The sequence below is a fragment of the Oncorhynchus gorbuscha genome, linkage group LG10 (genome assembly GCF_021184085.1).
Source record: "Oncorhynchus gorbuscha isolate QuinsamMale2020 ecotype Even-year linkage group LG10, OgorEven_v1.0, whole genome shotgun sequence".
In the NCBI taxonomy this organism is placed as follows: domain Eukaryota; kingdom Metazoa; phylum Chordata; class Actinopteri; order Salmoniformes; family Salmonidae; genus Oncorhynchus; species Oncorhynchus gorbuscha.
The window spans coordinates 71,462,547-71,486,345 of record NC_060182.1 but is presented as its reverse complement, the minus strand read 5'-3'; the positions used below and the strand labels follow the sequence as shown (position 1 = coordinate 71,486,345).

The 23,799-nt window shown below is 42.8% G+C and overlaps 2 protein-coding genes and 1 long non-coding RNA gene across 5 annotated transcripts in view; 2 read left to right on the top strand and 1 right to left on the bottom strand.

Moving 5' to 3' along the window:
• Positions 1 to 6,828: 6,828 nt before the first annotated feature.
• On the top strand, positions 6,829 to 13,262 carry msh4 (mutS homolog 4). The gene is made up of 20 exons (XM_046364566.1): positions 6,829 to 7,394; positions 7,639 to 7,812; positions 7,907 to 8,073; positions 8,231 to 8,341; positions 8,430 to 8,545; positions 8,649 to 8,822; positions 8,926 to 9,098; positions 9,225 to 9,292; positions 9,403 to 9,477; positions 9,562 to 9,626; positions 9,725 to 9,894; positions 10,054 to 10,190; positions 10,430 to 10,533; positions 10,782 to 10,906; positions 11,577 to 11,777; positions 11,897 to 12,015; positions 12,110 to 12,238; positions 12,412 to 12,586; positions 12,676 to 12,764; positions 12,873 to 13,262. Exons 1-20 carry the CDS (start codon positions 7,244 to 7,246, stop codon positions 13,068 to 13,070), a joined length of 2,721 nt encoding a protein of 906 aa, XP_046220522.1. The 5' UTR covers positions 6,829 to 7,243; the 3' UTR covers positions 13,071 to 13,262.
• On the bottom strand, positions 11,175 to 13,036 carry LOC124045275. Its single transcript, XR_006840817.1, has 3 exons — positions 12,802 to 13,036; positions 12,399 to 12,568; positions 11,175 to 12,280 (listed from the first exon to the last, which is right to left on the bottom strand). It is a non-coding gene; the product is annotated as an uncharacterized LOC124045275 (long non-coding RNA).
• Positions 13,263 to 13,367: 105 nt separating the features above from the next.
• LOC124046487 (kinectin-like) overlaps positions 13,368 to 23,799 on the top strand; it is a 34,176-nt gene continuing 23,744 nt past the window's right edge. Inside the window, exon 1 of one of the 3 annotated variants that reach the window (XM_046366904.1) lies at positions 13,368 to 13,534. The gene's annotated coding sequence lies outside the window, so the exon portion shown is untranslated. The remainder of the gene's footprint in view (positions 13,535 to 23,799) is intronic. The other 2 variants (XM_046366903.1, XM_046366905.1) reach the window with 2 other exon arrangements.

Genomic DNA, 23,799 nt, shown 5'->3' with positions numbered 1-23,799 from the left:
CTAGTTAGACATGACATTCATATTCTGACCATCTCTGAAACTCACTTAGATATTACCTTTGATGATATAGTGGTAGCAATACATGGTTAGAACATCAACAGAAAAGCCAATGGTGGAGGTGTTGCTGTTTGTATTTAGAACCACATTCCTGTAAAGCTTAGAGAGGATTGTATGTTAAACACTGTTGACGTAATATAGGTTCATCTGCCATACTTAAAGCCCATTACTGTGGAAAGCTGCTATACACCATTGTGTTTGACCAGATACAATGCTATTTTACTGTAAACAAATTGACAACAGACTTTCAGCACACTTATACGTAAGGACATTCAACAAGCACAGCACTTACAGAAAAGACTGATGATTAAAACTATTGTGGGAGCTGTTTTGTTAGACTTCAGTGTGGCTTTTGACATTATCAATCATAGTCTGCTGATGGAAAACATATGTGTTATGGCTTTACACCCCCTGCTATATTGTGGCTAAAGAGTATCCTGTCTAACAGAACACAGAGGGTGTTCTTTAATGGAAGCCTCTTCAACATAATCCAGGTATAATCAGGAATTCCCCAAGACAGCTGTCTATGCCACTTACTTTTTTCAGTCTTTTCTAATGACATGCCACTAGCTATGAGTAAAGCCAGTGTGTCTATGTATATGGATGACTCAACACCATACATGTCAGCAAGTGAAATCGCTGCAACACTTAAACAAAGAGCTGCAGTTAGTTTCAGAACGGGTGGCAAGGAATAAGTTAGTCCTAAATATTTCAAAAATGAAAAGCACTGTTTTCGTGATAAATCATTCACTAAACCCCTAAATCTTGTAATAAATCATGTGGAAATTGAGCAAGTTGAGGGAAGTAAACTGCTTGGAGTAACTCAGGATTGTAAACTGTCAATGTAAAAACACAGTAGCTAAGATGTAGACAAGACTGTCCATAAAAAAAGCACTTGTCTTTTTAACAACACTATCAACAAGGCAGGTCCTACAGGCCCTAGTTTTGTCACACCTGGACTATTGTTCAGTCTTGTGGTCAGGTGCCACAAAGAGGGCCCTCGGAAAATGACAAAAGGCTCAGAACAGGGCAGCACGGCTGGCCCTTAAGTGTACACAGAGCTAACATTATTTTTATTATTTAGCAAGACAAGTCAGCTAAGAACAAATTCTTATTTTACAATGCTGGCCTACCCCGGCCAAACCCTCCCCTAACCTGGACGACGCTGGGCCAATTGTGCACCGTCCTATGGGATTCCCGATCACAACCGGTTGTGATACAGCCAGGGATCCAACCAGGGATTGTAGTGACACTTCTAGCACTGAGATGCAGTGCCTTAGACCACTGCACCACTCAGGAGCCCTTTAATAACATGAATAATAGGCATGTAAATCTCAAATGGTTCAAAGTGGAGGCAAGATTGACTTCATCACTACTTGTTTTTGTAAGAAGTGTTGACATGCTGAATGCACAGAGGTGTAGGTTTAAACTACTAACACGCAGCTCGGACACCCATGCATACCCCACAAGATATGCCACCAAAGGTCTCTTCACAATCCCCAAGTCCAGAACAGACTACGGTAGGTGCCCAATACGACATAGAGGCATGGCTACATGGAACTCTATTCCACATCAGGTAACTGATGCAAGCAGTAGAATCAGAAAAATAAATACACCTTACGGAACAGTGGGGACTGTGAGGAAACTCACAGAAAGTGAAGAAACACTGTTTACTCAGTACTTTGTTGAAGCACCTTTGGCAGCGAATACAGCCTTGAGTCTTCTAGGGTATGATGCTACAAGCTTGGCATTCTTCTCTGCAGATCCTCTTAAGCTCTGTCAGGTTGGATGGGGAGCATTGCTGCACAGCTACGAGCACTCTGGACCTCAGTCTGGAGCAAAGGTTCACATTCCAACAGGACAACGACACTAAGGATACAGCTAAGACAACGCAGGAGTGGCTTCAGGACAAGTCTTGAATATCCTTGAGTGGCCCAGCCAAAGCCTGGACTTTAACCTGATAAAACATCTCTGGAGAGACCTGAAAATACCTGTGCAGCAACGCTCCCATCCAATCTGACAGAGCTTGAGGGGATCTGCAGAGAATAGTGGAAGAAACTCCCCAAATACAGGTGTGCCTAGCTTGTAGTGGAAAAAATGGTGCCGGAAGAAATGGCAGCAGTTTTACAGGTGCCCAACCAATTGTGCTATTATGTGTTTTTTTTGTGTTATTTGTAACTTATTTTGTACATAATGTTTCTGCAACTGTATCTTACGGCAAAGAAGAGCAACCAGAGGAAAAACAATTCTAGATCACCTGTACTCCACACACAGAGATGCGTACAAAGCTCTCCCTCGCCCTCCATTTGGTAAATCCGACCACTATTCTATCCTCCTGATTCCTGCTTACAAGCAAAAATTAAAACAGGATGCACCAGTGACTCGTTCTATAAAAAAAGAGGTCAGGTGAAGGAGATGCTAAACTACAGGACTGTTTTGCTATCACAGACTGAAACATGTTCCGGGATTCTTCCGATGACATTGAGGAGTACACCACATCAGTTACTGGCTTTATCAATAAGTGCATCGAGGACGTCATCCCCAAAGTGACTGTACGTACATACCCCAACCAGAAGCCATGGATTACAGACAACATTCGCACTGAGCTAAAGGGTAGAGCTGCCGCTTTCAAGGTGTGGGACTCTAGCCCGGAAGCTTATAAGAAATCCTGCTATGCCCTCCGACGAACCATCAAACAGGCAAAGCGTCAATACATGGCTAAGATTGAATCATACTACACCGGCTCCAACACTCGTCTTATGTGGCAGGGCTTGCAAACTATTATAGACTACAAAGGGAAGCACAGCCGCAAGCTGACCAATGACACGAGCCTACCAGATGAGCTAAATCACTTCTATGCTCGCTTCGAGGCAAGCAACACTGAGGCATGCATGGGAGCATCAGCTGTTCCGGACAACTGTGTGATCACACTCTCCGTAGCCGACGTGAGTAAGACTTTTAAACAGGTCAACATTCACAAGGCTGCGGGGCCAGACGGAGTACCAGGACGTGTGCTCCGGGCATGTGCTGACCAACTGGCAGAATTATCATTGGGAATTTTCAATCCTAATGACAATAACTAACACTTATTTAAGCTTTGACCAATCCCCGAGGTTTGTAAGACCCTGGGTTTAATAATAATTAGGCAAAGACTCTGTTTATGCAAAAGGTCCGTACAGTTTATTCACGAGAACGTTCTAAAGTCCATAATACAAAGACATGCCATTTTATAACTCACTCCCTCCCTACCTAATACACGCACATACATACACACAAACAGTAGGTGGGATGTATCTTTCCTCATAGTTCTCACCACTCGTTTATCACTTCCAAGGTGGCAGTTCCCTCCTTCCGGGATTAGAGGAACCTTGACAGGACTCCCTGTCCCGTCGTAAATTTCTCAGAGTTCTAACCAGGTCAGGTCATACACAGTTTAATTGTTCTCTGTATTTTCTTAGTCACACACACACACATTTTTACTTGTCTCGACCAAACCTTATTAGACTGAAGTTTATCATTCTAATTCATTATACATGTTACATAATCTAATCATTTCTAATAGTGACGTTTGTCTAATTATTCATTATATATGTTACATAATGTCACGCCCTGGCCATAGAGAGGTTTTTATTCTTTATTTTGGTTAGGCCAGGGTGTGACTAGGGTGGGAATTCTAGTTTCTTTATTTCTATGTTGGTGTGGTTCCCAATCAGAGGCAGCTGTCTATCGTTGTCTCTGATTGGGGATCATAAATAAGTTGTCCTTTTTCATTTGGGTTTTGTGGGTAGTTGTTTTCTCTTTAGTGTCTGCACCTGACAGGACTGTTAGAGTGTTTTGAGTATTAAATTGATCATGAACACTTACCACGCTGCGTTTTGGTCCACTCCTTCATACGACGATCGCTACAGAACTACCCACCACCAAAGGAACAAGCAGCATGGCCAGCAGGAATAGGGATCCTGGACCCGGGAGAAGAGTGAGTGGAAGACCCATGGACATGGGAGGAAGTTATGGCAGGGGACAAGACCCTGCCATAGAAACAGGCGGAATCAGCAAGGGAGGAACGGCGGCAATACCAGGAGTCACGGCAACGAGGCAAGCACGAGAGGCAGCCCCAAAATATATATTTTTTGGGTGGGGGTACACGGGGAGAGTGGCAGAGTCAGGGTTCAGACCTGAGCCAACTCCTCTTGCTTACCGTGGGGAGCGAGTGACCAGTCAAGCACCGTGCTATCCGATTCTGAGCACCATGCCTTCAGTGCGCATCGACAGCCAGGTGCGCTCTTTGCAAGCTCCCCGCAGTGGAAGCTCAGCGATCCTGACCTCCGTTGCGTCTCTTTGGCCCAGGTTATCCTGCGCCAGCTCTACGCATGGTGTCCCTAGTTCACCAGCAAAGCCCAGTGCGGCCTGTTCCTTTAGTGTCTGCACCTGACAGGACTGTTTCGGTTTTCCCTCTTTGTTATTTTGTTTGAGTGTTTTGAGTATTAAATTGATCATGAACACTTACCACGCTGCGTTTTGGTCCACTCCTTCATATGACGATCGTTACACATAATCTAATAATTAAGTTTCAGGGTGGAATTGTTTAGTCATTACCTTAAACATATAAATTCCCCTGACCGAGTCTGTAATACCAACATGTTTCAAGCAGACCACCATAGTCCTTGTGCCCAAGAACACGAAGGCAACCTGCCTAAATGACTACAGACCCGTAGCACTCACATCCGTAGCCATGAAGTGCTTTGAAAGGCTGGTAATGGCTCACATCAACACCATTATCACAGAAACCCTAGACACACTCCAATTTGCATACTGCCCAAACACATCCACAGATGATGCAATCTCTATTGCACTCAACACTGCTCTTTACCACCTGGAGAAAAGAACACCTACGTGAGAATGCTATTCATTGACTACAGCTCAGCGTTCAACACCAGAGTATCCTCAAAGCTCATCACTAAGCTAAGGATCCTGGGACTAAACACCTCCCTCTGCAACTGGATCCTGGACTTCCTGACATGCCGCGCCCAGATGGTGAGGGTAGGTAGCAACACATCTGCCATGCTGATCCTCAACATTGGAGCCCCATCTGGGGTGCGTGCTCAGTCCCCTCCTGTACTCCCTGTTCACCCACGACTGCATGGCCAGGCATGACCCCAACACCATCACTAAGTTTGCATAAAACACAACAGTGGCCTGATCACCGACAATGATGAGACAGCCTATAGGGAGGAGGTCAGAGACCTGACTGGGTGGTGCCAGAATAACAACCTATCCCTCAAAGTAACCAACACTAAGGAGATGATTGTGCAGTACAGGAAAAGGAGGACCGAGCACACCCCCATTCTCATCGACGGGGCTGTAGTGGAGCAGGTTGAGAGCTTCAAGTTCCTTGGTGTCCACATCACCAACAAACTAGAATGGTCCAAACACACCAAGACAGTCGTTTAGAAGGTACGACAAAGCCTGTTCCCCCTCAGGAAACTAAAAGGATTTGGCATGGGTCTTCAGATCCTCAAAAGGTTCTACAGCTGCAACATCGAGAGCATGTTGCATCACTGCCTGGTATGGCAATTGCTAGGCCTCCAAAGACCCCAGCCACCCCAGTCACAGACTGTTCTCTCTACTATCGCATGGCAAGTGATACTGGAGTGTCAAGTCTAGGACTAAAAGGCTTCTCAACAGTTTTTATCCCCAAGCCATAAGACTCCTGAACAGGTAATCAAATGGCTACAACCCGTCTTTTACGCTGCTGCTACTCTCTGTTTATTATATATGCATGGTCACTTTAACTATACATTCATGTACATACTACCTTAATTGGCCTGACCAACCAGTGCCCCTGCACATTGGCTAACTGGGCTATCTGCACTGTGTCCCGCCACCCGCCAACCCCTCTTTTACGCTACTGCTACTCTCTGTTCATCATATATGCATAGTCACTTTAACCACCATCTACATGTACATACTACCTCAATCAGCCCGACTAACCAGTGCCTGTATATAGCCTAGCTACTGTTATTTTCCACCGTCTTTTTTCCAATGTTGGTTAGAGCCCGTAAGTAAGCATTCGGTGCACGTGACAAATTAACTTTGATTTGATTTGTAGCATCATACCCTAGAAGACTTGAGGCTGTAAACGCTGCCAAAGGTGCTTCAACAAAGTCCTGAGTAAGGGGTCTGAATACTTTTGTAAATATGTAATCCATTTATATTTTATAAAACAAAATACAAAAAAATGGTTTTGCTTTTTCATTATGGATTATTTTGTGTAGATTATGAGAGGAGAAAAAATTATTTTAGAATAAGGCTCTAAAGTAACAATATGTGGAAAAAGTCAAGGGATCTGAATATTTTCTGAATGTACTGTATATAATAGGAATAATTTTTAGATGAGGTCTTCCAATATTAGTGCTCTACCCTCTAAACGCAGTCACATAATGTTGGGGTCCATCCTTTAAAACACTGCTTTATATCCGTCGTTTTTTCAACATCTCTTACAAAATATGTATATTGTTCTGTTTGTTCCGATATCTTGTTCTCTGGTGTTGTGAACTCTTCGCCACTTAATCTACGCCCACCAAGACGTGTAGCACAACCCACCTGGCGAAATGCTACCGAAGATGGTGGATAAATGAAGATAGGTACCTCAGGCCGTTTACCATTAGGAAAAAATAGTCTGTTCCGTTTTATTTAAGGGGGTGGCTCTCCCATAAATACCAATGTGATATAGCAGCCGGGGCTGGTCTACTGTTGCGTTCATATCAACTGGGAACTCGGTCTTCTCCGACTTCAGTGCGTGTAATACCGCTGGAAACTGGGAAATAAACTAGTTCCGACTGGGGAAAATATTTTGAACAGGCATGAACGGGGAACTCCCGACTTTCCGACCTGAGTATCAATGGCAAGATGATTTGACCTAGGTTTTTTCCCCAAGATCCCAGTTGTTGTGGAAGCACCATTAATGTTTGCTTTACAATTACAAATGCAGCTTAGTGTGTGTGTGTGAACTGTGCCTGGTATTACGCTCGTGCGCTGAATAAGTTAGCTGACTCGCGCCCATTCACCTGACTTGGCGGGAAAGTTATACACGAGCGCTTCCTTGAGGTTAACAAACTGTGACGTGTTCTACATTTATTATAATTTCTCTAAATTTCTGTGCCGAATCACCATCAAAACTCTTTAAATGCTTCGAAGTAGCACAGAGGAGTTGACACCTGGCAACACCACGGACTCCGGAAGAAGCTCGGTGCTGTCACCTTTGGATCATCGAGGCGGACAAAGTGGGCCTGTGTCACTCGGTCGTGGATCAACATCTGCAGGGCTGCTCACAAGAGGTAGGTCTGCAGAAATTATTTAACGTTGGCTATGTAAACAAGCATGCTAGATAGCAAAGCTAACGATTCTGATGAAATGGAAATCACGTTGGCAAAGTTAAGGACTGCCAAATTCTCTAAATAAGGCTTATACACATGTTCATATGTTTTATTATCTAGGCTACAAAGCACTTAGCCAGGCAGGCTTATTTAGATTGAGTTGTAGTCTACAAGTTGATGGTCTCTTTCTTTGACTCTGGTCAAGTGATTCACAGCTTCAGAGGGGGAAGGACAAGTTCATCTGTCCCACCATCCAGTGGCTCCTCATTCTGTGGGACCCCCAGACTCATGGGGGGGACCCCCAGACTTGGGAGGACCCCAGGCTTAGCTGGGGCTCTAGGCATACACCCTGCATGGACGCCACAGACTGAACCCTCTGGTAAAAGCCAATAAAGACACACGCAACTGAGTTGTTTTTCACTGGGCTGTCTCAGTTTGAGAGTTTAATTATTCCGCTCTCTCCATCCCTGCAGTGACCACTAGCTGCTCCTCTGTGACATCGACCACTGCTGCCTCTGTGATTGTGGCGGTGGTAGAAGGGCGTGGGTTGGCCAGGGGGGAGATTGGCATGGCCAGTATCAACCTGAAATGCCCAGAGCTGGTCCTCTATCAGTTTGCAGACACTGGGACCTATGCCAAGGTAGACCATAATAAACAAACAGGCTGAATTGGTTTACTGTCTTCAGTATCTCAGAACAGGGAGAGACAGGCAAATCCATCTCCATGCAGCCTAGCTAAGTGCATGGTTATCTCAGTGTACTAAATGAGCGTTAAACTTGTCTCTGATCCACGACCAGGTTATCACCAAGCTTCACATCCTGGTGCCACTCGAGATACTGATGCCAGACACTGCCAGTGAGAAAGGCAAAGGGACCAAGCTATACAGCCTAATCACAGAGAACTTTCAGGTGCTGAGTCAAGGTGGTCTGTCTATACTGCTGAAGTGAGACTTTTGTCTTATGTGTTATTTGTTGCCTAACCTTCTTTATGTTTCAGTCAGTAGCTTTCACTGCAATCCAGAGAAAGTACTTCAATGAGAGAAAAGGGTTGGAATACATCCAGCAACTGTCTGCACCAGAGTACAGCACTGTTATTATGGAGGTGCAAGCTAAGTATGTCACTGGGCTCAGAGAGCACAACAATAATAGTCTGTCACTTCATAATAATCAATCATGCAGAATAACCCGTCCAGTAAACTGCAGCGTTCATCCCCAGATACTATTGCCTGGCAGCTGCGGCTGCTTTACTGAAATACTTTGAGTTCATTCAGAACTCCATTTATGCACCAAAGTCACTGAAAGTAAGCTTCAAAGGGAGTGAGCATACTGCCATGATCGACTCAGCGTCTGCCACTAACCTGGAGCTGGTTGTCAACAACAGGGACCACAGGTATGGTGGCTTGGCAGAAGGATGTGAAACTGTCTCACTTATCAGTATTTCAAACATGGTCAATACATCAAGAGAGTATGTGACGTCTAGTGTGTGTGTGCAGGAGTGAACATACCCTGTTAGGGGTTCTGAACTACACCAAAACCCCTGGTGGGGGAAGGAGGCTGCGTTCTAACATTCTAGAGCCCTTGCTGGATGTCGATACCATAAACATACGTCTAGACACCATTCAAGAGCTGTTACAGGATGAGGAGCTCTTCTTTGGCTTAAAGAATGGTTAGTAACAGCTACTAACTGCATTACCTTATATTACAGTGATAGGTTTTCAATATTGATTGACAGTTCTGTACAGATTAGTGTGAACTTGTTTATTTCCTTTGCTCATTTCTACTGTGACTGCAGCCATTGGACATTTTCTGGATATAGACCAACTGCTCTCTGTTCTTGTCCAGATCCCCAAGCAGGAAACGGTACATATAGATTTTTTAAATATGGTTTCTTGAAGATAAGAGTTGTCAGAGCCATAATGATGGAACAGTGAGAGGAATGTTAGAATCTGCCCATTTTCTTCTCAATGAAGGTTCAAGTTGCAGAGTCAAAGATCACACATGTGATTCAGCTGAAGCATACTCTGGAGTTGGTACCACCACTGAGGGTAAGTGCTCGGTGTCCTTATAATATATTAAAAATCATTACTGTTTTACCATGTGCCTTTTTATTACCAGTATTGTGTAAACAGATGGTGCTGAAGAACTGTAACACTGCTCTGCTGAAGGCTTACAGCAGCTCACTGGAGGACAACAGGTACATAATCACTAAAGGGATTGGGTTTTCCATTAACAAGCCTCTCGATAGAACACCTCTCAGGCACATTGCCTCCATTGATCCTGTTATGTTCTCAGGTTTGACATGATCCTGGAGCAGATCAAGTCAGTGATTAATGATGACACCAGCTACATGAAGGGGAGCCTCAATATGCGCACACAGAAGTGCTACGCTGTGCGCCCCAACATCAACGAGTTCCTGGACATTGCCCGGCGAGCCTACACTGAGATTGTGGATGACATTGCAGGTGTTCACTAGATGGTTATGATGTCTTAAAGGGATATGCAAATGTATAATCTCTTATCGGATTATGCCTAATTGATTTCAAACACTTTGATGTGTTATGTGTAGCCTACAGTCAATCTTTCCTGGTGGGAATTACATAATGACCCATGTTGATGCACAGGGCTGGTTGCCCAGGTGGGGGAGAAGTATGGCTTGCCGATACGCACCAGCTTCAGCACAGCTCGAGGCTTCTTCATCCAGATGAAACTGGAGGGGGTAGCTTTACCTGATGGGGAACTCCCAGCTGACTTCATCAAGGTAATAACTTATTTGATGAACACCTCTGTACCTGACAATGCTGGACTGTGGCAATGGTGAATGGGGTATACAGAGCTTTAAGTGAGAACCCATTACAAAGTGTCATAATAGCTTCATGGTTTAAAATTGTTGTACCTGTCAATTGCTTTGGCTCTATATTACACTAAAACTTGTTCAGGAATTCTCCATAGTAATATATTTTCATATTCTTGCTGTGTTTTTATTCACACTTTCCTCAGGTGACGAAGCACAAGAACAACTACAGCTTCACCACAGCAGACCTGATGAAGATGAATGATCGCTGTGATGAGGCCCTGAGGGAAATATTTCACATGTCCTATGTGTGAGTAAAGAGCAGCTTCAGTCTCACAATTATCAGGCTACATTTTCAGTGTATATTGTGTACGTAAAAATATGTATTCTTTGCTTTGATCTGTCTGTCAAACCTACCCTTTATTTCTGTTATGATCACGTGTCATAAAATGTATTTGAGGGAAGTTGGATTGACTTAATATTGTTTACCCAGTAGATGGGGCTATTGCATTTGGCATTGTAGATAATTTTATCCTGTTTCCACCTATCTCTTTCCAGAGTGGTGTGTCAGCTGCTGCATACAGTTCATGAGCATATCCACTGTCTTTACAAACTGTCCGATGCTGTGTCCATGCTAGACATGCTGCTGTCACTAGCCAATGCATGCACCATCTCAGACTATGGTAAATCAAGCAGGAAAGTTAAATGTAATCAATTATTAATTTCCTGCCTACATATCTGCAAAAAATATGTGTTGCTCAAATTCAGTCAGATTCAAGCTATCCCTGGAGTGGTTTGACCTCGCTCTGAGTCTAGACAGTATCTGAAGAAACCCACCCACTCATCCATCTCTCATAGCAGCATGAGTAAATAGTGTGTCAGCAGCAGAACCCTCTGTTCTCTTCTATAAGTGACGAAGAGGCTGCTGTGATCTGCTCTCTATTTAACATTGGTTGCCCTGCTAGCTTAAGTTGTCTGGGCAGCAGCTCCCATAACCATGTGGGTGGTGACCAATGGCCCACAGCTGTCTGAAACAAGATCTCTGGAGGGACACGTGCTGACTGTCGGCCTTCTCTGTCTGTCATCTCACTCTCAGATTACCCTGGTCAAGAAACCATTACTGTATTTGACCAGACCAATCTTTCTGCATGACACGACTACTGTAGATGTCTGTTTCGACTGCATGCTAGAAGTGTTTTGAATTTCCTCATAAAATGTGTGATAAAATAACAAACCCAACTGAATGTCATCCACAGAAATTCAACACTGAGTAAAACATTTATTTACTAACCATGTAATTATGAATTTGTATTGTGTTCTTCCTAATGTTGTTTTCCTTCTCTGTGCCTGCAGTGCGTCCTGAGTTCACAGACACACTGGCCATCAAGCAGGGTCGTCACCCCATTCTGGAGCGCATCGTTGGCCAGCAGCCCGTGTCCAACAACAGCTACATCTCTGAGGGCAGTAACTTTGTCATCATCACTGGGCCCAACATGAGTGGCAAATCCACCTACCTCAAACAGGTGGCGCTGTGCCAGATCATGGCTCAGATAGGTGGGAAACTACTAAATTAATTTAAAATGGAATGTAGTTATATAATTAACTTAATTTTCAGTGTTGTAACCATTCAACAGGCTTACTCACAGGCTACTTATATAATGAATCTGATCTAGGCTCCTTTGTCCCTGCTGAGTATGCCTCCTTCCGCATTGCTGACCAGATTTTCACCAGAATCGGGGTGGATGATGACTTTGAGACCAACTCCTCAACCTTTATGGTGGAAATGAAGGAGGTACATTTCTCATAGATATTTGCCACTCAGTGGTTTTGTATGCATTTTTGAAATACCGCAAAGTAATTCTGATTAATTTCTTTGTACTCCCAAGGTCTCATATTTAATCCATAATGTGAGTGATAGGTCTCTCATTATCATAGACGAGCTTGGGCGTGGTACTAGTGCTGAGGAGGGTGTCGGCATCTGTCACTCTGTCTGCGAATTCCTCCTTAGCCTCAGGGTAGGTACGGTGTGGCCAACCAGCACAGTGCCTCTCTCCTATCTGAAACAATATGTGATTAATTGTATTTTTGTGCATGAATCATGGAGGCCTTTATTTTCTTTGACTTCCTGCTCAGTTCACAATCTATCATAAGATAAATGTGTGCTCAGCTGTTTACCTGCTGGTCTCAGGCGTTCACGCTGTTCGCCACACACTTCCTGGAACTATGTGAGTTGGAGACATTGTACCCCAATGTGGAAAACCAGCACATGGAGGTTCAGCACACCCGCACTGGTGACACGGGTACAGAACGTGTCATCTATACCTTCCTGCTGAGCCGTGGAAGCTCTGAGGAAAGAAACTACGGTAAGGAAATACAATAAGACACTTAACATTGTCCAAACTCAATCATTCACCTTAATTGTATAAGGTGTACTGTAATGTTCAACGTTCAGGTCTGAGGGCTGCGGAGATGACTGCACTGCCTTCAACCATAATCCAAGAAGCAAAGGCGATTAGCTCTAAAGTCAGCCAACAGCTTTTGGTATGTTTTCCAGTATCATTATTTAGATCTAACTTACTATCCATCATCTTATTCTCTGTAGTCCCTGATGGTCTGTCAACCTGTCGTCTTCCTCCAACCCTAACTCAGGCCAAGCACCACAGTGATCCGGAAACGCAACGGCAGAGAGCAGTGTACCACCTGGCCACTCGGCTCCTGCAGACAGCCAGGAACTCCAGGCTGGACCCTGACAGCTTACGCATCTATCTGAAGGGCCTGAAGAGACACTATGAAGCAGAGCTGCAGGTCATAGGAGAGCCTGTGTCCATGGAGACAGAGGAAGAATGAGTCGGATGGGGAAAGGGATGTCAAAGGGTGGGGAGGTGAGGAGAGAGGAATTTTAAGGGAGCTTGTGGACTTATGAGTGATGCTGTTTGACTATATCTTCTATAATGATATTCAATGACGTTGTTAGATAATGTAGTATTTGTTTTCTCAATGTTAATCTGTAATATTTAAATAAAACATTTCTATATTTTCCAAGTGTCTATTATTAACATGGAGCGGGGCAAGGGAGGGGCCCACATTTTAAACACCCACGTTGCTTCAAAACCCCTATCAGAGAAGAAGGCCCTGCCTTTCCTATATCCTCATCTCCAGTCCTCTCTTAGTTGAATTTTACGCTGTGTGCTGAGACACATCGACCCGCCCCCGCGAAACAAGATACACAGGCAGCGTTGAGTTGTGCTGCTCTGGGGAACTCTCCATTTAATTTCAACATTTAGGAAACTGCGGCACTAAAACACCTCAGGGTATGTACATTGCATTTTCTCATACATGATTATTATTTTAAAACGAGCTAGTCACGCAAGGCTGTGCTTAGATGAAACAGTAATCTGGGCCTGGCACTAGCCCCAACGCACTGCCGGAAAATCGGGACGCAAGAGCGGGTCAGATTTCAGGACAGGGCTGGGTGACTAGGCGAGGCCTTTTTGTTGGGATTGGCTTCTCAGGTGCTGTACTCCTGGGTTAGTAGCAGTTTTGGGAACGTTATTTGTAAACTACAAATGATTTTGTTTAAAGCATTACACCTGTTTTATAATATAAAAACTATGTCCGTGCGTATCGAGACGTCACTCACTGACCAGACAAGTTTTCCCGCAAGTGTCATGATTTGTAGCACGTTGACACAGATGGAACTGGCTAACGTAACGTTATTCACTTCATTTATTGCTGGCTGGCTAGCTAGCTTACCTTGGACAGCAAACTACCTAGCTAGCTGAACGCCCTGACCCAAAAAGATGGCGTACTTCGTTTGTGGCTAAAATAAGGTAGGCTTCATTGGAAAAGCCGGAGTGGTTAACTATTCATTATTAACGTTACCCACAAACATGTGCGCCCCTAGTCAAATAATGACAGTACGGCTTTGTAACTAACCAGTTGGTATCCAAAGCAAGGCCTTACCAAAGCCCTCCCGTCAGTATCGTGTCCACCATTGATGTACGTTGCTAGGAAGTTACACTGAACAAATATCTAAACGCAACATGCAAAGTTTTGGTTCTTTGTTTCATGAGTTGAAACAAAAGAACCCAGAAATGTTCCATACGCACAAAAAGCTTCTTTCTCTCAAATGTGCTAAAATTAATTTGCGTTTCCTCTTTGCCAAGATGTGATCCACCAGACAGGTGTGGCATGTCAAGGTGATTAAATGGCATGCTCACTACAAATTAAGTTGTATTTGTCATACACATGGTTAGCAGATGTTAATGCGAGTGTAGCGAAATGTTTGTGCTTCTAGTTCCGACAATGCAGTGATAACCAACAAGTAATCTAACTAACAATTCCACAACTGCTACCTTATACACACACGTGTAAAGGGATAAAGAACATGTACATAAAGATATAAATGAGTGATGGTACAGAACGGCATAGGCAAGATGCAGTAGATGGTATCGAGTACAGTATATACATATGAGATGAGTAATGTAGGGTATGTAAACATAAAAGTGGCATAGTTTAAAGTGGCTAGTGATACATGTATTACATAAAGATGCACCTTGTGTTGGGGACAAAAGGCCACTCTAAAATATGCAGGCCACTCTAAAATATGCAGTTTTTTTCACACATCTCATGTTTTGAGGGCATGGGCAACTGGCATTCTGACTGCAGGAATGTCCACCAGAGCTGTTGCCTGGGAACTTAATGTTAATTTCTCTACCATAAGCTCTCCAACCAGCCTCATAAACACAGACCACATGTATGGCATCGTGTGGGCGAGCGGTTTGCAAATGTCAATGCTGTGAACTGAGTATCCCATGGTGGGGGTATGGGCAGACAAAAGCTACAGACAAACACAATTGCATTTTATCAATGGCAATTTGAATGCACAGCGATACCGTGAAGTGATCCTGAGGCCCATTCATGCCATTCATTGCTGCCACCACCTCATGTTTCAGCATGATAATGCATGGCCCCACGTCGCATGGAAGCTGAAAATGTCCCAGTTCTTCCATGACCTGCATATTCACCAGACATGTCACCCATTGAGCATGTTTGGGACGCTCCGGATCAACGTGTGCGACAGCATGTTCTTGCCAATATCCAGAAACTTCACACAGCTATTGAAGAGGAGTGGGACAACACTCCACAGGTCACAATCAACCGGCTGATCAACTCTATGCGAAGATGCCGCGCTGCATGAGGCAAATGGTGGTCACACCAGATACTAACTGGTTTAATCATCCATGCTCCTACCTTTTTTGCATATCTGTATTCCCAGTCAAATGAAATCCATAGATTTAGGCCTAATTCATTTATTTAAGCAGACTTATTTCCTTATGGACTGTTTTTCAGTAAAAAATGTAATTGTTGTATTTGTTTTTGTTCAGTATAGATAATACATTATGGTCAGTAAGATAATAGCAGAACAATATCTAACCACAAGTGCTGCTTGCAAACTTACGTGCAAGGACATGGAAGGCATGCTAGCAGAGACTGAACATTTCATCACCTTGAAACAGAACTGATTAACCTAGGGGCTAGGCCTTATGCAATACCAGCTAGGGGAGTTTTGCTTAGAACAGAGCCTGTTCTCATATTAAGCATGGCCCAAAACACCCATTGTAGGCAGTTTTGTGGGTAAAGGAAATGACTACTTTACCTGTAGAATAGTTTTATTAGCTAGCTGGTTACATTCACATCATTACTCTGTTTTAATGGGTGGAGGGGTGACTGTTTTGAATTGTCCCAGTCATCTGCGCCTAAATGTTTTAGGCTTATCATGTGATCTCTTAATTGTCTAATACAATGATTGTTGTGAGCCTCACATCAGTGTGCATTTCTCTCCCACAATCTGTAGCTATTGTGAAGAATGAGTGATCCTTGAGGTTTGTGTTTAACTAGCTAGGCTACTCCAGTATTTTGAAGATGATCTCTGCTTGTCATGTCTAACATTTTAACTGGATAAAATCCCCCAAGTGCTCTTATTCATTACCCAGTGACTTGTGTTGACAGGGGCCATCTACAAAATCTGTATTGCATAACATTGGGTAAATGCTGTTCTTATGTTGCAGCCATATGAGGTATTTTTGCAGTAGGCGATATACGTCCAGACCCCTGGTCCTTTTCCTTACTTTAGGGCTGTAATTATTAGTCCAAAGAAGTTTTGCAACTAAAACAAGCGTTTCTATTTGACAAATTTAGTTAGGTTCTTCCCTGTTTGCCACCATTTAAGAAACAGATTCGGTGTAATTAATACACCCCAGTAGTGATTGGTCAGTTAGGACTGTGTGTGTGTGAATGGCAGCCTTCTCTTGTGAATCTTATTCCAGATATGGCTTGAAGGGGTGGTGGTTCTATTTGTTGGCACCCACAGGGCTGACTGCTGAGATACCTTATCAGCCTCTGGCTTCAGAGAGGCGCTGCAGTAAGCCTCATGGCGTAACCTGGATACTGAGGGATGTAATGGCTGGTTCTTATCAATGTCTTCCTCTCAGTATCTCTGTTGGGTTTATTTGCAAGACTGAAATTGTGCATGTTTTGGCCTGTTCAAGAATATATCCTACTGAAACATTAGCAGACTAAAAACAAGTTTACTGCTGTTATTTCTGAATACGGTATTACTGACACATATTACAGATACAGGTCAGGTGTAGTGTGCCCTTAAAGGCTGGTTTGTCATGTTCTGTTTTCTCTCCTTGAGGACTGATAGTTTATAAAGGGTTCCTGACACAGAGGCTGCCATGTCTGCCCATGCTAAAACAGGAGCTCCAGCTAGCCAGTGGCTGGATTCCGGAGAGCCAATGGCCCGAGAGGGCTTTGTCTTCCGGGCTCATTTCCATGCTGGGACATGGCTCCTGTTGTACTGGGAAACTTTTTCACCCTCCAGTCTAAAGCATAGCTAGGGCTGAAAGCAAGCAGGCAAGCATGATGCGATTTACCCCACCCATCCTGTCCACACTGCCTTAGTGTTCTTTTCTGCTTAAGAGGTGTTTACTTTCACAGCTCCAGTTGTCCCGCCTAGGGTGTTTCCTGGTGAAGTAAATGTTACGTTGGCTGCTCCGGTTTGGCCCTGAAAGGGTTTTTGACCCAGCCCCTTGCTAATCAGTGATGGCTTTTGCACCTATATATATTATGGTTTCTTTGTGTGACCTTGTGTTCAATGGAAGAATTCACATTTTGAATACATTGGGCATAGGACAATCATGCCCTTTTACTCCCATCTCTTGTTATTGAGCAACTTTGGTTCATATTGTTAGACTTGAAACCCTCTAGTTGCTTTTACTGCTGGTATCATGTCCAATATGGATTAAGTACTTTCAAATGAGGTATCCAATAAGCTCATTTTACTCAACAGATAAGCAAATCTTATTCAACAAAGAGATGTGGCAAAAAACCTTGTGCCAATATTTGCTCTTCTGATCAACTAGAAACTGGCACATTAACCATTATGGGGTTTGAATATGGGCAAATTCATGGAATTTAGACTGAACATTTTCCAAAAACACATTTACTTGGAACAATGCTGATGTGGAGTTTGGTAACAGAATGATAAAATCTGACTGTGACCAAGTTTTCCAAAAGCTCTGTTAAATATCTACTCCAAATTAAGATTCAAAGATGTCTGCAGAAAGAATGGGGTGTCGGCTGTGACTTGACACCTTGGGGTAGAAAATACATCTATTTTGGTTATTCAACTACAGTAAGTTGAGTGGATCAACACCCTGTAACAGAATGACAATGGGTCCCTTATCTGTACTACACAGAAATGCGTAATTATGGATATGAATGTCGTTCTCTTTATGATGATGTGTCCTGAATAAGTACAATATGCAATATCCTCCTTTGCATATTTGGGTATTATTTGACACCCAGGCTATTTTAACAAAAACACAATTTATTCAATCATATATGCCTGTTTGGACAGCTCAATAGAGTACAGTGCAGTAGAGTATAGTCAAGACAGTATATTACACTGTACATTACTTTAGGTTGCTCTACTGCAATGGTTCTCAACCTTTTTCAGTTACTGTTACCACCAACTGAATTGTTCTCTGCCCAGAAAGCCCACTCGTGGGCATTTTACCAGTAAGCTTATGGTGTCTCAAGTCTTCTCAAGTACCCCTTGTGGATAGGCCAAGTACCCCCAAGTGTCCTAGAACCACTGCTCTTCTGGACACAGTACTATGCTGTCCGAACTTGTGAAACATGAACTATTATTGGTTCAGACCAAAAATCTACATCTGTGGACATTGAAATAAAGGCCAGGGCGGACTTAACAAATTTCAACTACTTTTCAACATCCATGAATGTCCGTTGTTCAGTGGGTGAGGATGCTGGTTGAAAGAAAGAGAATTTCAGGGACTCCCGGGTGGCGCAGTGGTTAAGGGTGCTGTACTGCAGCGCCAGCTGTGCCACCAGAGACCCTTTGTTCGCGCCCAGGCTCTGCCGCGACCGGGAGGTCTGTGGGGTGACGCACAATTGGCCTAGCGTCGTCCGGGTTAGGGAGGGCTTGGTCGGCAGGGATGTCCTTGTCTCATCGTGTACCAGCGACTCCTGGGGCGGGCGCAGTGCATGCTAACCAAGGTTGCCAGGTGCACAGTGTTTCCTTCGACACATTGGTGCGGCTGGGTTGGATGCGCGCTGTGTTAAGAAGGCGTTTAGCTGAACATAGTGGAAGGGAGGACAGTAAGTAGCAACTGTGGCTTGTGACTACTATGATTTCTTCAATTGCAGTCATTCTGTTACAGATTTTTCGGATTGAGACTGGCAGAAAAAATGCATTTAAATGTAAATGGTATAGAAGGGTCCGGACACCTTTTTTATTTTTTTGTGGTTTCACTTGTTTTGGAGAAACTTGCCCCAAAACAGCAAATCACTTCCTCATTCTTGTTGTGTAGTATTAAGGCTGGGCTACATGGCCTAAAAAGCTGATTTTTAATTATTATTATTATTATTTTTAAATCCTATGGGCGATTCATAATAGTTCTCTCTCGCTCAACGTCTTTTCTGTAAATATGCATTGTTGCACAATTTTAAAGGTCAAGACACTGCATTTCAAACAGTCGTGAAGGATCTAATGAATTCGGAGCTTGCTAAATTTATACCTAAGCTGAATATAAGCCTTCAACCCACATTTATTTGATAAACAATTTTTTTGTGTGCAAATTGCTGATCTGGCTTCCAAGTCCGTCTATGAAAATTCCTATTTTTGTTACAAATTCAACCAGAACCATGCGTAATGCACATTCACGAATAATGACAAAATGTATTATAGCAGGCGTTAAAGAAAATAATATAAACAGGTCTCATAAACCATCTCAAGCACACCTGCTAGTGAGTAGCCAGCTAATCTTTTTTATATTTCAAGTCTAGCCAACTTGGATCTATACGCTTGCTAACAAGGTAGAACTATTAATTATTATGAATACACCCTCCTGTCCATCTCCAACTGTTTGAACACCATAACTTGTTTAGATGTTAAAATCAACAGGCCTTATTTCTCAGAATGAAAACGAGATGCCAATTCCTTATATAAATGTATTTTTATGCTCAATGTTGCACATTTATAAAACAGACTAGACAGCTAGCACAAACGTATATGGCTAAAATGCTGCCCGCACTATGTGGTACCTCAATGCCGTGCACGACAAACAGGGTTGGATTTAGTCATTGGCGGGGAAAGGCATCTGCATGCTTCCCAGCCAAAACAGTTTGGAAGATTTTGCATATATTATGTCGTTTTGGACTTCTGTAATAAAAATAAAAAAACAAACACATTTTTTTCTAGAAGCAAGCTGAAGGCTGTAGCCAGAGTATATTTGTCGGTGATTGGTCAACAGTAGGGATTCTTCAATAAAGTGTTTGTCATTCAATGAGACTACTCATTTTCATGCACATTTTGAGAAACAAAGTGCCAAACATCTTAGTTAGATGTAAAATTATATGACGTAGATCTTCAAAGCAAAAACGTCAATGACTAATTAATTTTTTTTTGAGTTCTCCGATTAATTCGGACTGGCTACGGCGCCTCTAAATGGACAAACGGCTGTTTTCTCATTTTCCAAGCTACAGTCTTTTTAAGGGAGTGTGCAAGCACACTCTTTCAGTTCTCGGCTAGGCGCCAGCTGAATAGAGACATTCTTCACTTCTTCGGGCGAGGGAGCAGTATTCAGAAATTTGGATGAATGAGGTGCCCAAAGTAAATTGCCTGTTACTTAGGCCTAGAAGCTAGGATATGCATATCATTGGTAGTATTGGATAGAAAACACTCTAAAGTTTCGAAAACTGCTAAAATAATGTCTGAGTATAACAGAGGACAATCCATCCAGATTTAGTTTTATTTCAGCTCACCCTTGATTACTATGGCTGTCAATGGGAGCATAAAAGGAAGACCTCCCAGATTGCAGTTCCTAGGGCTTCCACTAGATGTCAACAGTTTTTAGAGTTTCAGGCTCGTTTTTTGAAAAATGAGCTAGAATTTGTAGTTTTAGTAAGTGGCTCCCATTTATTCATTTTTATGCATTTTGAACGAGGTAAACCGGTGGATTACCAAGTCTAGCGCGCCAATGAAACTGATTGCTTGGGGATATAAAGAAGGACTTTATCGAACAAAAGGACCATTTGTTATGTAGCTGGGACCCTTGTGATTGCAACCAGATGATCTTCAGAGGTAAGTGATTTATTTTAGCGTTATTTCTGTCTTTCGCGACGCCTCTGCTTGGTTGGAAAACTTGTAATGCTTTTGTGTGCGGGCGCTGTCCTCTGATAATTGCATGGTGTGCTTTCGCCGTAAAGCCTTTTTGAAATCTGACAACGCGGCTGGATTAACAAGAAGTTAAGCTTTTAAATGATGTATGACAATTGTATTTTCATGAATGTTTAATATTACGATTTCTGTCATTTGAATTTCGCGCCCTGCAATTTCACCGGATGTTGTCGAGGTGAGACACTAGCGTCCCAATGATCCGTAAGAAGTTAAGGCATCATCATGCTTAATTCACTAGCCACGTTTGGGAACTGTTATTTAAAATATATCTAATATATATATATATATACACACACACACACACTACTGTTCAAAGTTTGGGGTAACATAGAAATGACCTTGTTTTTGAAAGAAATGTGATTTTAAAATAAATAAAAATGCATCAAATTGATCAGAAATGCAGTGCAGACATTGTTAATGTTGTAAAGGACTATTGTAGTTGGAAACATCCGTTTTTTAATTGAATATCTACATAGGTGTACAGAGGCCAATTATCAGCAACCATCACTGCTATGTTCCAATGGAATGTTGTTAGCTAATCCAAGTTTATCATCTTAAAAGGCTAACTGATCATTAGAAAACACTTTTGAAATTTATGTAAGCACAGCTGAAAACTGTTCTGATTAAAGAAGCAATAAAACTGGCCTTCTTTAGACTAGTTGAGTATTTGGAGCGTCAGCATTTGTGGGTTTGATTACAGGCTCAAAATGGCCTGAAACAAAACTTACTTTTGAAACTCATCAGTCTATTCTTGTTCTGAGAAATGAAGGCTATTCCATGTGAGAAATTGCCAATAAACGGAAGATCTCGTACAACCCTGTGTACTACACCCTTTACAGAACAGGGCAGACTGTCCCTAACCAGAATAGAAAGAGTGGGAGGCCCCGGTGCTCAACTGAGCAAGAGGACAAGTGCATTAGGGTGTCTAGTTTGAAAAACCGATGCCTCACAAATCCTCAAACTGCCGTCTTCATTTAAATAGTAATAGCAAAACACCAGTCTCAACTAGAGGGTCGACCGATTATGAGTTTTCAACGCCGATACCAATTATTGGAGGACAGAAAAGGCAGATACCGATTAATCTGACTTTAAAAATGTTTTTTTTGTAATAATGACAATTACAACAATACTGAATGAACACTTAATTAAACTTAATATAATACATCAATAAAATCAATTTAGCCTCAAATAAATAATGAAACATGTTCAATTTGGTTTAAATAATGTGAAAACAAAGTGGTGGAGAAGAAAGTAAAAGTTCAATATATGCCATGTAAGAAAGCTAACTTTTAAGTTCCTTGCTCAGACCATATGAAAGCTGGTGGTTCCTTTTAACATGAGTCTTCAATATACCCAGGTAAGAAGTTTTAGGTTGTAGTTATTATAGGACTATTTCTCTCTCTACCATTTGTATTTCATATACCTTTTGACTATTGGATGTTCTTATAGGTAGTAATACTTTAGTATTGCCAGTGTAATAGTATAGCTTCTGTACCTCTGCTCGCTCAAACCAGGAACACAACAACAACAAAAGCCACCCTCGAAGCAGCGTTACCCATGCAGAGCAAGGGGAACAACTACTCCAAGTCTCGGAGCGAGTGACGTTTGAAACGCCGTTTCAAATGGGTGCGTTTTTTTTGCCAAAAGGATTTAAGTGTCACATGATCCGTCACATGATCTCAGTTTATTTATACACCTGTTCTGAAAGGCCCCAGAGTCTGCAACACCACTAAGCAAAGGGCACTACCAAGTAATACTGACACAAAGTAGCATGTGAATACCTGGCAGTATGATATTATGATTATTTCCATCAATCCAGTTGTTTTGCTCTGCCATCACGTGTGTTACAAAACAGCCTCTTGCTAGGTGCCAAAATATTATATCACAATATAAAAAATGAATAAATGATGGTATAATGGTATTTGATTTGTATTTTGTCTTTGAAAAATACAATTTCAAAATATGCTTTCTGGGTAGTTCATGACCCTAGTGTGGCAACACAAACTCAGCAGAAAAAGAAATGTCCTCTCACTGTCAACTGCATTTATTTTCAGCAAATTTAATGTGTAAATATTTGTATGAACATAAGATTCAACAACTGAGACAAACTGAACAAGTTCCACAGACATGTGACTAACAGAAATGGAATAGTGTGTCCCTGAACAAAGGGGGGTTCAAAATAAAAAACAAGTCAGTATCTAGCTGCATTATGTACTGCAGTGCATCTCCTCTTCACGGACTGCACCAGAATTGCCAGTTCTTGCTGTGAGATGTTACCCAACTCTTCCAACTCTGCAAGTTCCCAGGCATTTCTGGGGGGGAATGGCGCTAGCCCTCACCCTCCGATCCAACATGTCCCAGACATGCTCAATGGGATTGAGATCCGGGCTCTTCACTGGCCATGGCAGAACACTGACATTCCTGTCTTGCAGGAAATCACGCACAGAACGAGCAGTATGGCTGGTGGCATTGTCATGCTGGAGGGTCCTGTCAGGATGAGCCTGCAGGAAGGGTACCACATGAGGGAGGAGGATGTCTTCCCTGTAACGCACAGCGTTGAGATTGTCTGCAATGACGACAAGCTCAGTCCGAGGATTGCAGTGACACACCGCCCCAGACCATGACGGACCCTCCACCTCCAAATCGATCCTGCTCCAGAGTATAGGCCTCGGTGTAACGCTCATTCCTACAACGATAAACGTGAATCCGACCATCACCCCTGGTGAGACAAACCGGTGACTCGTCAGTGAAGAGCACTTTTTACCAGACCTGTCTGGTCCAGCAACGGTGGTTTTGGGCCCATAGGCAACA